Here is a 15,410-nt window from a genome sequence, read left to right as displayed (position 1 = left end):
GGAAATATGAACCATTGAACTTTGAGATCTTGATTCGTGGTAATCTAATATTTGAGTCTTGATGGAAAGAGTCTTCATTGCCCATCGATTTCCTACGATTTTCGTTGTCATTAAATAAATTATCATATTTTTTAATCATTATTTTAGCAGAAGCAATACTTTGGACGAAATCGTTCTCAATGTTGTCTCTTTCATCAATCTCGGAATCAAGATTTTCAGAATTTAGAACCTCAATCTCAGTCTGCAACACATCAAACTTTGTTGACAATGCTTCAAATTTGCTAAGTTTCAATTTAAATTCAGCCATTAATACTTCATCCATTGAAGTGGACTCGCTAATTCTGTCCAAATAATTTTTAAATTTTGTAATTTGGCCTTTAATAGCAGACCTTTTTGAATATGAATCTCTTAATAACTTTTGATTAGATTCCGTAGACATTTTGTAAAATAGTTTAATTAAATATTGTTATGAAAAGGAAGTATGTAATTATTTTCAAATTATGTAATTATTTTTCGATTAATTAATTATTTAAATGCACGTCAACAAGCTTGATAAAATTATGGAAGAAATAAAATGCTTATCTCACGCTCCTCGCCTAGTGGAACCTGCCGCTGGTAGCCGGGCTGCTGCTTACACGCAGCGCAGAAGATCGTGAGAGCGATATTTAGTCGCCTGAGAAGACGGCTCCTGAAATTATTCGGCGAAGTCGAGTTTATAAGCGAGAAGGGGCGATAATATACGAGATTGTTGTAAACAAAAGATGAATTCAATTTTGAACAAATTAATTACGATTTACGTAAGGGAATATGGCGTGAGGATGTGAGAATAGGTTAGGTAATAAATCGATTGCTATAATTTAAATTGTTTTATGGTTAGGAACGGAAGGAAGTAAGGATTTGCACTTAACTTTGTATGAATTTTGAGCTGCACTCCGGCACGACACTTTAGATGTGGCGTTGTTCAGACGAGCAGGTTAGGTATCCCTTTCGGCAGGAATCAGTCCCAAAAAGATTGCGTAGATGTGTAGATGACTTATCCGTATTTTCGTCCTGTCACGGTCGCCAAATTGTTCCCGCTTTAGGCTTGGGAACTGGAATTTCTTTAGGGAAACTCAATATTCCTTTTAAAAACAATTTATTTTCGAGACCGACACACCTTTGTACAAAGATTTTTAGATAAGTGTAAAAATTACATTCTACCCGATAATAACTAATAAATAAAAAATGACAATCTATGTTGTTGAAGCGCATGATTGCTATAATAAGTTTAACAGGCGTAGACAGTAATGGAAGTATACAATTCATTATATTTTTTTAATGATAACCTTATTTTTCTAGAAACTTAGATAAATACCGACAGAAATAAAATAAGAGTACTATAAAACACTACAGCCTATAATACCTATAAGTACCTACGAATAATCCCAAATAAAATCATGAGTTGTAAACAAAGCCCGGTGTATAAACTAGTTCATTATATACCTTAGAGACAGCTATTAATCTACTTTAAATAAGTCAATAAACCATTTGATTCAAGGGTATCATAAAATTTAAATGTTGGCGAAATTTATTTTTCCTGTCGAAGCGATAAATAGGTATCTATATAACAGTAGTTATTTCTGACTGTAATTTATACTCCATTATTTATTGCTTTCAACTCTGTAAGAGACGTTTTAAAATAAATTGCTATATCGCCGGTTTATAATTTTTAATTATCTCTAATATTAGTAATTTGCCATACATTTGTAAATATGTTGGTACAAAATAATTTCAGAGCGTTTTGTCTTAAGACCGTTATAAAATTGATGATTAATGTTAAGAAACCTTTTAATTAAATAAATTCTAAATTTTGATAAATTCGTGGGCGTGCCGAGTTCGAAATGAATGGTTATTAACATTTGTCTAAATAATTTTTATAATTGAAATAGAATGAAAAAGATTTGTGTTATAAAACAGTTCGAATATAGGTACCTATAGTAGGTATAAAACCAATTCCACAACGGATTTTGATGGGGTTTTTTTTATTGCGAATAGGGAATGGCTTGACCACAATCTCACCGCTGAGATGTGGTCAAAGATGGTACGCGCTTCCCTAAGTAAAGTACCTGTTGCCGAGGCACCCATATTGTACTCGTCGGGGAGCACAGACTCAGGGAGCATGTTTTTTTTAATAGAATGGTTCTCGAGGAAGGTTAAGACAAAACGGGTGAAGCCGCAGCCCGCAGGTGGAAAGCTAGTTTACAATATAAATATATCCCAAACGCTTATGGGCCCTTAGTAGGTGAAAACGGCAAAATGGACTGTTTTCTATGAGCTATAATTGAAAATATTGAAGTTTTTTCGCACTGAAATTTCTAATACGTATTACAGAACGTATGTGTGATGGGATGACTGTTTCCAAAACACGATTGGAAAAATTTTGCTCGATAAAAAAAAATCCTGAAGTTACCTCTAAAATATCATATAAATGCTCAATACAACTGTAATTTACGATAATAATTCGTATAAAATCACAAATACATAGGTATTTACCTTCCCGATTTCTTGACTGTTTTAGATTTCGAAAATACTAAATATTTTCATTCACTTTTTGATAAAAATGTGAATGGCGCTTACGATTTTTAGTTTCGAGCACGTTGATTCCATACTAAACGCGGACCCCCTCACCGCTTACCTCAGGCCCGAATAGCTGAATTTTCGCTGACCGCCTAACCCCCCTTATTGCAAGTTTGCATATATCATATAATTTCACATCAAATAGTAATTTTTGCGTAAAACAAATTCTAGAGAGAACATTCCTATAAAAAGCAATTATAATTTATAAGTATAATACCTATTTATTACATGATAGTTTATGAGGACATCGAGATTAGTCACAGCTAATTATAATTCATGTAAATAAAGAAATAAAACTTGAATTTCTAATAAAATCATATATTTCATTTAAACACTACCTACAAATCTATTCGCAAATATAATGAACAGCTGTGAATAAATAATTTAAAATTTATAGTGACATAAAATATTAAATTTATGAGGTCGTTTGGCGAAGATTTAAATTGATTAGCAAAACATTAGTTTATAAGATGGTAATTATAGATAGCTTTCCACCCGCGGCTCCGCCCGCGTTTTCAAAGAAAAACTCGCATGGTTCCCGTTCCCTTGAGATTTCCGGGATAAAACCTATCCAATGTGTTAATCCAAGTTACCCTCTATATGTGTGCCAAATTTCATTGTAATCGGTTCAGTAGTATTTGCGTGAAAGAGTAACAAACACACACACATCCTCACAAACTTTCGCATTTATAATATTAGTAGGATAGGATAGGATTATTATTTTTTCCTGTTTCTATTTTGATTACAAGTTCACTAACTGTTTTTTAATTATATATTTTAGTCACAAGTTTAATGCCCTAAACTTTTATGATAAAATATGAAATGAATATCATAAATAGCACAGTGCCTCTGGAGTTGAAAATTTTATTCGAATAGTCGAGCGTTTGACACCAATGCGAACGTATCACCATCCATACTAATATTATAAATGCGAAAGTAACTCTGTCTGTCTGTCTGTCTGTTACTCAATCACGCCTTAACTACTGAACCAATTTGCATGAAATTTGGTATAGAGATATTTTGATACCCGAGAAAGGACATAGGATAGGTTTTATCCCGGAAATCCCACGGGAATGGGAACTATGCGGGTTTCCTATGAAAAGGCGGGCGAAGCCGCGGGCGGAAAGCTAGTTCACCATATTTAATAGTAATGGATGGAATGGTAATTGGTTTAGCATAAGTAACAACTAAAAATCCTCTACACTTTGTTCCAGTAATTTTTTTAGAATAGTAATTATTATTTAAAAGCTATAATCTAGTTTATGTTATCTAGAAAGTCAGGATGTAGACATAAAATATACATATATCTTTTTATTTGTTGCTATGCGCGCTTGTTATATTATAAATGACTAGGAAAGCCATATAATCCATACTAACATTATAAATACGAAAGTCACTCTGTCTGTCTGTCTATTTATTACTCAATCACGCCTAAACTACTGAACTAATTTTCATGAAATTTGGTATGGAGATATTTTGATAGCCGAGAAAGGACTACTTTTTATCCCGGGAAAATGACGCAATTCCGGAAATCCCACGGGAACGGGAACTATGCGGGTTATTCTTTGACTGCGCGGGTGAAGCCGCGGGCGGAAATCTAGTATAATATTAAATTTATTTTCACTAGATAAAAATAAATGTATTTTCCGCTTAATGATCAAAGTCGTGGGCGATACACATTTAAAAAATCAATTTGAATCGTAAACTTATTTAAATTAGATTGTCCATGAATATTTTTTTCTTTTTGTCAGCATACTTATTTTGAACATATGGTGTCTTGTGAAGTTTTGGCAAACATTAATTTTGTTATGGTTCTTATTTAATTTTAATGTGCGTAGGAGTGGCATATGGCACATATTAGACTTTATAATACTTTTGTTTAGAAATAGGAGGTGAATGACTCTAGGGGATTCATTTTGACAATTTCAAACAGGAACTACAAATGTGGGTAGGTATATGGCAATTGGCAATAAATAAAACTTGTGAACAAAAAATACTAGAAAGTACAATGAGGTCAGATAATTAGCAAGTTTTGTTATCTGTACACGATAAAACTCCAGATTCGATTAATGCGAAATTTAACAAATTTTCTATTTTAATTAAGCAGTTCCAATTTAATAAACACGTTTCTTACTTTCTTGATTTAATCAGGAAGAGTTGTTAAATTTTATAGCAAAACAAGCTATTACCCGCAGCTTCGTCTGCGTGGAAAAGATAATTTTCTATGGTACAAACTTTCATCTCCTACTTTATCCGCTTGGGGGTAGAATTGATCAAAATCCTTTCTCAGCGGATGCCTACGTCCTAACATCTACCTGCATGCCAAATTTCAGCCCGCTGCGTCCAGTGGTTTGGGCTGTACCTTCGTAGATCACTATGTCATGTCACCTTTAAGTTATCAGTATATCTATACTAATATTATAAAGCTGAAGAGTTTGTTTGTTTGTTTGCGTGCGCTAATCTCAGGTCCGATTTGAAAAATTCTTTCAGTGTTAGTGTGTATTATCATCACGCTAAGACCACCATTAGTGGAGCACTGCGGGTAAAACCGCAGGGCACAGCTAGTATTTATATAAAAGCATTCGTGCTCAAAAAAATATGATCTTGAAGCGATTAAGAAAACATAACGAAAATGATCTCATCTCATCGACTTTATTATCTAAATTGTGAGCGATTACGGTATTTTTAATTGTTACTGAATATCGGTCAGTTTTTACCGAAGGCCATATTTCAGACGAAGTAATGGATCTAGCATTAACCTCAGAGATAAGGTCCGAGTACAGTTATCAGGTCAATATTCGCTGCGAAAGTATTACAGTTTATTATTGGAGATTTTTATAGAGATAAATGATAGAGTACCTACTATGTACTAGTTTGGTACGAGGCTCCGTGTTCCTTAAAGGATTCACTGATAGTGTCAATAGATGCATGTAACACCTTAGGTGGGTATGAAATTATTATATTTAACAAGATAAATTATCATAGGAAGGTATGCTCTATACAGGTGTCCCACTTTCGGTATACTAAGCTCAAAAGAGGTTATAGGTTTGCATAAGTTGAGTACGTAATAAATACTTATAAAATTCTAGATGATTTTTTTTCGGATAGATGAATTCCTAAAACCTCTTATGTGTACAGTTGTACACCCCTAACAAGCAACACGTTTTTCCCAAATGCCATCCGCACGTGAGATATCGTTTAAGATTATGTTTTTATAGACAAAATGCACACATTATACCGATAGTGGGACACCCTGTATATTTTTTTCTATTAAACATGTTATACGTAACGTATACGTCATTAAATTGAATGAAATTTCAGATTTATAAATACTAAAAATCATCTGTAAACTCAATCCATATTTACTCAAACCAAAAAAAAAATATCAAATATAACTTTCGTTGTGAATAAATTAATTAAACCTTATCTCAAAATATATCTATAAACGAACTTTATAGTGTCTAATTTCTAACTTTCTAACCCCCGTTATACACGTACAATTTACTTCTATGCGAAAGCCGAAAATTCCATTTTCTATACCATCTGCATCATGACAATAAAGCATATCAATACGCTAACAGCTTTATCGTTCATCAAAATCATAAAACAATAGGCCTTTGAGATTTTTAACCTCTCGACTTGACTTCGACACCGTAACCGAGTTTTTTTGCGAGCAATATAATGCCATAGAGACTATCGATTTAATGTATCGAATGGTTATTTGATTAATGATTGCAAAAACTAGCCATTAACCGGCCACGAAGTTTGTTAAATGTTTTACCTATACAACTATTATATTATTATCTATGCCTTTAATATGGTTTTACGGTTCGTAAATAAATTACCATAAATACCTATTTACTGAATATTTATGTTCCGTTTTGGGAAAGTACATAATATATTTATTTCATTTTTTTTTTATATTACAAGTATTTTTATTTTGATGTGAATCAATCAATTTGCTCACAAAAGTGATATGAAAGTTATTTTGCATGAATTTCCGTAGTTTCCTATTTCGTTGTTATTTTGAAAATGAAGTTTAGCTATATTATTATTTTTTTATTCAGATTTACTTGCATTTAACATTTTCTAATTAGTGATCTTAACAAAATATTTTCAATTCATTATCTTGCCGAGTTCAAACATAAAAAAATATTGTATGATTTTTTTTAATTTTATGTTTTTCTTAAGCTTTTCTATCATTTCTCTCGATATTATCAAACTCAACAAAAAAGATTATGGATGATTGAAATCGGTCTAGCTGTTCAGTGTTCACGCTTCATGCAAATGTAGATAAAAAGTCAATGTGAAAAAATACAAACAAGCTAATAATACCCAATGATTATTTATGTTATTTTGATCATTAGAAGTTAATTTCATTATAAAAACACCATAAAATTATGTTTATTTATTAATATTAATGTATTAACTATTCAGACCAAAATCCTTTTTTGTAAAAGTTATTAATGATTGAGGCTAATGTTCTCGTAGATAATTTTGATGCAAAATATTTTTAAATATTCCGTTAGTCTGCAAGTACCTATGATCATTAATAAAATTATAATTGATAAATCGAATCATTTACTAGACAAACTGTGTGTTTGTTCATGCGATGTTCATGTTAATGTTGTTTTGTATGTTAATGTTTTCTTTTTAATAATCTACAATGTTTTATAGCGTTATTATATAAATTAACAAATTTTCTGCAGTATTTTATGTTCAATATGTGAAGTATACAATATACATATATAATAATTAGACAGTTTTGTGACAGGGAGACAAATAAAAGGGTATATTTTTTCGAAAGATACTTTATTACTCTATTAAAAGTAATAATTAACTTAATTAAATAATAAATAAGAAAATAAATAAGACTTAGTTATTCAAAACTTGCAAATACACCAAGACAAGTTTAACAATATTCGATCTTAAGTCGTCTTGATGTTATTGCCTTTGCAGCGAATAACTTACAGGCTTTGAGCATTCGCTTGAGCGGTGCCGTAGCCATTGGTGTTGGCGGAAGAGTTCACGACCCTGTAGCCGGCGTACATGCCTTGTGTGTTGGCTGATGACGTAGCAGAGCCCTGGCCGGAGGTCTGCGCGTTAGCCACAGTGCGGGAACCAGCGTATGGGACGTAGGCGTTTCTCCAGACGCCGTAAGATCCTCCGTTGTTGGCAGAGGACGAAGCCGAACCGTATCCGTTAGTGTTGGCGGTCGATTTTAAACCAGCAGCGCTGATGTCAGCGTTGGCGTTAGCGTTGCCGTAACCCAAACCGAGAGTGTTGGCGGAAGACTTGGCGGATCCGAGGCCGGTGTTAGCTTCAGAGTTGGCAGATCCGTGGCCCTGGGTGAGCGCACCAGACTTGGCCAAACCTAATTCTTGGTTGTAGCTGTTGGCGACAGAGTTGACGTTACCAGCACCGATGATGTTGGCGTTCGCGTCGGCGGCACCGAAGCCGTTAGTGTGAGCTGATGACGCGGCGGTTCCGTGAGCGGCTCCGTTAGAGTGGGCGGTTGACTTGGCGACTCCACCGTTGACTTGGCTGTTAGCTTGGGCCTGATTGATACCAGAGGGAGTGCCGTAGAGGGTTCCGAAGCGCCAAGAAATACCCTTATGGGCTGTTTTGGCGGAAGCTACGGCGTTGTTGATGTCAGCGTTGGAGGAGGCTGATCCGTACCCGTTCGTGTTAGCGGAAGCGACAGCCCTTTCATAGGCGTTGTTGACAGTCGAAGAAGCAGAACCGAAGCCTCCGTTGGTCTTTGTTTGAGCGCTGGTTAAACCGAGACCGCCTTCAGAACGGGAGTTGGCAGCGCCGAAGCCTTGGGTCTTAGCAGAGGTGATGGAAGATCCGAAAGCGTTCTTCTCAGCGTTTGCGGATGCGGAACCTTGGCCGTAAGTGTTAGCGTTGGAAGCGGTGATACCGTAGTTGCCGACACCGCGAGTTTGAGCAGAGGACTGAGCGGAACCAGAGCCTTCGGTGTTGGCTGAAGTGATCGCTGTTTCAGAAGCGCCGTTGAGAATAGCCGAGGATTCAGCCTTAGTGAGTCCAGCGGGGTACTCGTATCTGATTTGGGTGGGAGTTTCAAAGTTCTGTTCATATGATACAATAGTTGCTGGTTCGGGGATTTCGTAGTAGTATGTGGGGTTGTTTTGGGCTTCTGCGATAGCTTTGGCCATTTCGACTTGAGGTGAGTTAGGACCGTCGTAAACTTCGGCGTTGGCTACAGCTTGTCCTGGGAGGACCTGGGCGGGGATGATTTCTCCGTAGCCAAGGTTCCTGATATATTGGTGGTCGTCAGCAGAGGCGCTGCTGTACGCCTGGTGGACACCGCCATTGATCGTCGCTGAGCCAACGGCCTTTCCACCATTGGAATAGGCCCGGCCAATTGAGAAGCCGCGTCCATCACGGTATACGAAACCTGGAATGAAATAATGTTTTTATTCACTTGATATTTCAATACGTTATTAGTTTTAGAAGGATTAGGTAGATGTAGTAGAGGTAATTCATGATTGCAATGATATTTGAATCTTGTGATATTGGAGATCATTTCTCATAAGATTACGTTATTTCTTTTCGAAATAAATGTAATTAATATTTTCCATATTTTTGAGAATTTGAAAAAAATTTTAATTTTATTTTAGTAAACAAAAAATAAATAAAAATAAAATATTAATTTTGCTTACCGTTTAAAAGGGCGGGGCTACTGTGGCACAGGGCGATACACGCCAAAGCAACGATCAGTTTGGCTGCCATGTTGCAACTGATTATATCATACGATAGCAGTCGAGTGGATGAAGTGAGAGCATTTCTCCGCGTTTATATACAAAGAAAGCGTCCACCACTACCGCGCACTTTTCGCCTAATCGCCGAACTTCATAGAGAATTAGATCGTAAATTCAGGTGATACGTTACGGTAGATTAATGAGGTTGTTCAATCAAGATTTTAGCGAATCGATTATGACAAGTTGACGTTTAGTTGCAGGACGGGTTCGGGGTGCAACGACCCCATCGATACCCTTGAATTATTGTGATTGCATAGGTTAATAGCGACGACATCAGCTAATCTGAGGATAATGTAATTAAGAGCATTTTGTATGTAGGGTTGTATTATTAAACACTTTTATAATTAATTTTATAAAAAAATAGTGAGAAGGTATATACTCATGTTTTATAAAATTTAATTAAACTGAAACTTCAAGTTATAAGTTTTTTTATTCGTAAAATGTATATGAATTTGATTTAAAGTAATAGTAGAGTTTTAAGCTTTTAGCTCTATTTTCTTCAAAACAATTTTCATGCATTAGGTATATATACCTGTTAAATTCATCGATGCAATTTGTTATCGTTATCATATTGGTTGATAAAATAAGGATTTATTTCAATAATAAAAAGCTCTACTTTTTTCTTTTGAATAAACATAATGCTGTTACTTTTACTTTAAAGTTATATTTAGTTCTATAAAATTAAAATGAGTTTTTTTTTTAAATTGACACAAAAGTTCTTCATGCCGCACCGGGGTTTCTAATCGCGCGCCCATGATAGATTTTTGTCTGTCCTTTACAAAAATTTCAAGAAGTATTTACAGTTTAATATGATAATACATATAATAGGTACTATATGTTTAATATAATATATCTTGAAAAGAAAATTAACTGTGCCTAATAATATATATAACTGTCTGCTATTATTTAATTAAAAAGAAGACGGTAAATTTATATAAATATGCTTTCGCATCCTTTTCTATATGATATTTTCATTTTCTATAGTTAATTATTTTTAATGTACAAAATTAAAATATCTGATTCTGATAGAACTAGGTACTAATAACTAGGAACTATACGTATTACGTAGCTGTATCTAGGTACTTGAAATTAAAAATCGGTAAATAAAAAGTTAAAAGAATAACATAGACTTAAATTAGAATTTATAAGGTCTAATATAAATATAGATATTTAGCATCTAATATGTATCTATCTAATCTTATGCATAATATGTTTAAGTGTTTTTATAACAATTATTAAAAGTGTCAATTACTTTAACTTTCACTGTCAGTTATTAAAATATGTTTGTATTTTTTTATCAAGTCCTAATAACTTTTTCTTTCGAGTCCGTTGTTACATTGCGTGGACATGCCATTGACATTGCTGTCAAAATATCAACACAGAGTAGGTACCTAAATAAAAATTGAATTTAGTAGGTACTCATATTAATTTTTGGACATTAATAGAAATATTTTACAGTGAAACTTTTATTACATCGTCTCAAACTTTTTGGTCTGTGTAGCGCATGTCGCGTGACGCACGTTACGTACGATAATTATCGTACAAATACGATAATTTTTAGTTAAATGTCTATAGTGTGAAAAAAAGTTTCACTTTTACCGTGGTTTCATAAAACCACACAACATTTTTTCTTTTAGGTTTTTTATTACTGGGTTCAAAGCGTTTCTAGAGTTAAATGGAAAATACGTCATTAATTTTTAAGTATTTTGGTCACTAAAATAAGTGATGTGAAAAAATTATAAATATCAATTATTGGTGTCACAAAAAACACGTTGCGTGAAAATATTTTTGCTTATAAAACTATCAATTTAAATCGTAAACAGTTAAATGTTACAGTTAGGTATATTAATAGCCTATCATTCCTTATAAAGATTTATAAGTTCAAGTTCAAAGCTTCGAAGAAAAATATGAAGTTTTCTGTCCAGTGATACTACCTTACATCAAAAAATTAATCCAATACTACATAGTTACCACAACATTATTGTTTTTATTAAACATGCATTTTTATGAGACATTGATCATGTTTGCAATTTCCTTCGTATTCAGTCGAAAATTTAAATAGTAGTAGAGTACTTACTAGGCTACTACCACTATTTTGCAAACTTCAGTTTTTTAATACAATGATCTTGGGTGATGCTAAAAAAGTAGTTATACTCGTACATACATACCTGTACATACTAACAATTAATTTAAACAATAAAGATCGTAAGATAATGAAGTCCTTTTGCATACCTATTACCTACAAGGTCAATAAACAACTACCTAAGTTATAAGTAAAAACCTAATGGCATGAATATTTACTATGTCAACAATTAGTAACAATATCATTCATTTTTTCAATTATTAAAATATCTATGAAACTAATTTAGGTAGGATAAGTAGGTAAATGTAGGTAGGATACCTAATTAAATTTATACTTGTGTAAAAAATCAAGGAAATACAGGAAATATTATTTATATACAAGAATATTATTATTATAAAAGATACATTTGATCAATTTGATAATTTACAGTTAGTGAGGTACCACTAATAACTATGAGTATTTATAATAAACTATGCACGTCTAGCCTCGCCTACAAGCTGGAGGTCGCGTCTTTACTCGCAGGTATTAAAAAAAGTCAGCAGGATGATATATTGTGACATAATTTTAAAAGAGCAACTACGGAGTTGCAATCTGTAATCATAATTTCAAAGAGTGCTTTCGTAGTTGTTTTTAAACAAAGAAAAAACTAACTTTAACTTTAACTCTGAATTAAAAAGTTTAACCCATGTTTAACCTAACGTGGTGAAAAAAAAAAATAAAATGTCATTGCTGTGTACCTATATGTATAATCAAGAACGTTAATTATTCTTAACTAAAAAAAATAATAAATATATTGTATTACTTTAAATTTGTAACTGTTTTTTATCCCAAATAAAGAAAATAAAATAAAATAACTTGAAATTTTTTTTTTGTGCAAAGTGGCCACCAAGAGCTTTTATACAAACTCTACATTTTTAATGAATGATTGCTTCAAGCTGCTTGTATTTCTCATTAAAGAAATCTTTGTAAAACATTCTTCAAATCGGTAGATCAGGCAATTAGGAACAATTTAATTATTTTTAGAACGATTTATTGAAAATCATGGCATTAGATTATAAATTAAACAACCATTTTTTCCATTCAAACTTTTATTTATTCAAACAGAATCGCTTAGCTTTTTTACCATTGACCTCCGGTTCAAAACCCGTACACAAACTGCAGAGAAGCAAGAAAATAAACTTTGTAATGGATCCCTTCAGATTTAATTGATGGACTATTTTCCTATATCGTCAAGAGGCTGTCTGTTCAATATTTTCGATTAGAAACATCATTCTCGAAACTTTACATCAATAAAATCTGTGCATACAAAAAATCACATAAAAACGTCCGAAAAGATGTCAAAAAACCAACATCCAATAAATTCTAGTTTAATTAAAACTAATAATGGGATTAAGGACCCCGAAGGAAAATAAAAATTCTATATTATGATCAATTTATTTGAGCATACATATCCTTAAGTGCTCTGTAGAGTAATTATGCAAATGGCGTGCGAATTTTTCATCGAATTGACAACGATTAATTACATGCTGGTTTCGGCACAACCTGATTGATGAGTGTAATAGATACCAAACTAGATACAGCTAGCGAATTTTGGAAATCCGTAAGCTATTGGTTCACTGTAAGCGCCAGGGCTATGTTTTTTGCAGTACATTTTTTGGCGCAAGTGTTGCGCGTTGCTTTTTTTAAAGGCACTCGCCATATCAGGGACTTGTCTCAGCTTGTTAGATACTTAATAAACTTTAATTACTTAGTTATTTTCTGACTTTAACGCGTTATTTTGATCATCATTTTACTTGGCTTATTATAAACACCAAGTAATAGTCTGGAAATAGTATTTCACCATGAGAAAGCTACATTGATACTGACAAAGGCTATTTCTTTGAAATGAAGCTTTATAGGCGCGTTGAGGGTAAAATTTCAAGTTTGCGTCATGGCATGGCAAACCTTCATGACGATTTTGGTATGTTTGAATCTTGCAAAAGAATTTTTACTTTTAACACGTGTGCTCACTGCTCAACACACGCTCTTTTTTATCCTAGTCCCTAGGTATCCTAAAGCCAAGAAAAATACTATATAATATCTAATATATAAAAATCAATGCCACTTTTCGTTGTAATTCCATAACTCGAGAACGGCTGAACCGATTTCGATAATTCTTTTTTTATTATATTCCTTGAAGTACGAGGATGGTTCTTATGTAGAGAAAACGTTAATATGTACCACGGGCGAAGCCGGGGCGGACCGCTAGTCTAATATATAAAAATCAATGCCACTTTTCGTTGTAATTCCATAACTCGAGAACGGCTGAACCGATTTCGATAATTCTTTTTTTATTATATTCCTTGAAGTACGAGGATGGTTCTTATGTAGAGAAAACGTTAATATGTACCACGGGCGAAGCCGGGGCGGACCGCTAGTATACTATAAAATATAAATTTTAAATCAATATACGGAACACGGTCAGCGCAAAGAAAGCTTTGCTTCTACTTTTTACCATTTGAAAGTGACCTGGAAGATTTATTAGGGTTAGTGGAATAAAATATTAATGTTTATAAAAATACATTTATTGAAAATTTTAAGCTACTAATTTTGTTATAAATCACAATTATTGGGTCTCATATTTTTACCTCTGACCTAAAAATGGAATCGCGGTAAAGTTCTGTTACTGAGCAATTTTAAGTAGATACCTAACTTTATGCGATATTATTTATTTATTTAATGAATTAAAAAAAATACATAACATTAAGCATTAACTGATTAAATTTTTGGTGACGTTTGTACCAATATTTCTTTACCTATTTCTTTCAGAACTTAAAAATACTTAAAATGATATGTCTCAAAAAATATTTGTTTAATCTTAGCAAAAAATAGCTATTGCTATAAAATTAAACTATGAATAAATAAAAACAAAAATAATTTGACAGCGGTGGGATTCGAACCCACGCCCTTTCGGACTGGTGCCTAAAACCAGCGCCTTAGACCACTCGGCCACGCTGCCTATAAGGCGATGTGTCGAAATAGCGATACATGTCATAGAGCACACAGAGAAGACAATCATTGTGAAAAAAATATTTTTTTTCCTTGATTTCATGTGTATGTTCACAAAGTAAAGAGGGAAAAAGGATGAAGTTGTAAATCCAGGCTAATTAGCCAGAATTTACTGCAACTGTCTCTTTTTCGCTTATCGCCATCTTACTTTAATTTCTAATTGTGTGAGCGTCAGTATCGTCTACATCTAATGTTGTGTTGGTTAAACTTAAACCTACAACTTTTTACTTTTAGATCATTGGCTACTTAATAATATTTATGTATTGAATTTCAGTATATATATTGTAGAAGATTGTAGGTAGGTATTAAGTATGTCATATACTTAGTTAATATTCTTAATTCTCGTATACTTACGTCAAAATGAGCATTGATTATCAAAAATAATTAAGCTTTTAATACCTAAATTAAATAAAATATATATGTAGTTAAATACAATAAAGTTTTATTGATATGTACATCAATATTCTGTATTTTTTTTGTGTCGTTGCCGCACTGCAGCAATCGCTTTAATAAATAGTAGGTAATTAGTAAACTGACTTTGGTCACTTATTAAAGAAGAAATCTGACTGTATATAGTAACGCTTAATTTTCTATGCGTTTGAATATAACAATATCTAAGTTACCCAGATATTAGTAGGTAGTAATATACCCTACGTTTGGTTGGTTGGGGACTGGGGTAGGGTATTAAATTTCTTATTTCTGTCATTGAGATGTACATATGGAGACGACACCGCCTACATCACTTATGTTCCGCTCACCATAAGCCATATGGCTTAACTGCACTCAGTCGCTTGCTCGCTTATTGGCGCGAACGTCGCGCTCATTTTTTATTTGTTTCAACTATGCCTTCGTGTGTGTTACGATATTGCACAAATAAG

At 33.2% G+C, this 15,410-nt stretch overlaps 1 protein-coding gene and 1 non-coding gene across 2 annotated transcripts; both read right to left on the bottom strand.

Annotated features, from left to right (window-relative positions):
- Positions 1–7,504: 7,504 nt before the first annotated feature.
- LOC123692923 (hornerin-like) lies at positions 7,505–9,399 on the bottom strand. Its single transcript, XM_045637798.1, has 2 exons — positions 9,303–9,399; positions 7,505–9,037 (listed from the first exon to the last, which is right to left on the bottom strand). Exons 1-2 carry the CDS (start codon positions 9,370–9,372, stop codon positions 7,584–7,586), a joined length of 1,524 nt encoding a protein of 507 aa, XP_045493754.1. The 5' UTR covers positions 9,373–9,399; the 3' UTR covers positions 7,505–7,583.
- A 5,003-nt stretch (positions 9,400–14,402) lies between these two features.
- Trnal-uag lies at positions 14,403–14,482 on the bottom strand. The gene has a single exon. It is a non-coding gene; the product is annotated as a tRNA-Leu (tRNA).
- Positions 14,483–15,410: the final 928 nt, after the last annotated feature.

This window comes from Colias croceus, chromosome 1, assembly GCF_905220415.1.
Source record: "Colias croceus chromosome 1, ilColCroc2.1".
NCBI classification, from domain to species: domain Eukaryota; kingdom Metazoa; phylum Arthropoda; class Insecta; order Lepidoptera; family Pieridae; genus Colias; species Colias croceus.
Note: the sequence above shows the minus strand (reverse complement) of the source record. Positions and strands in the feature narration are given on the sequence as shown.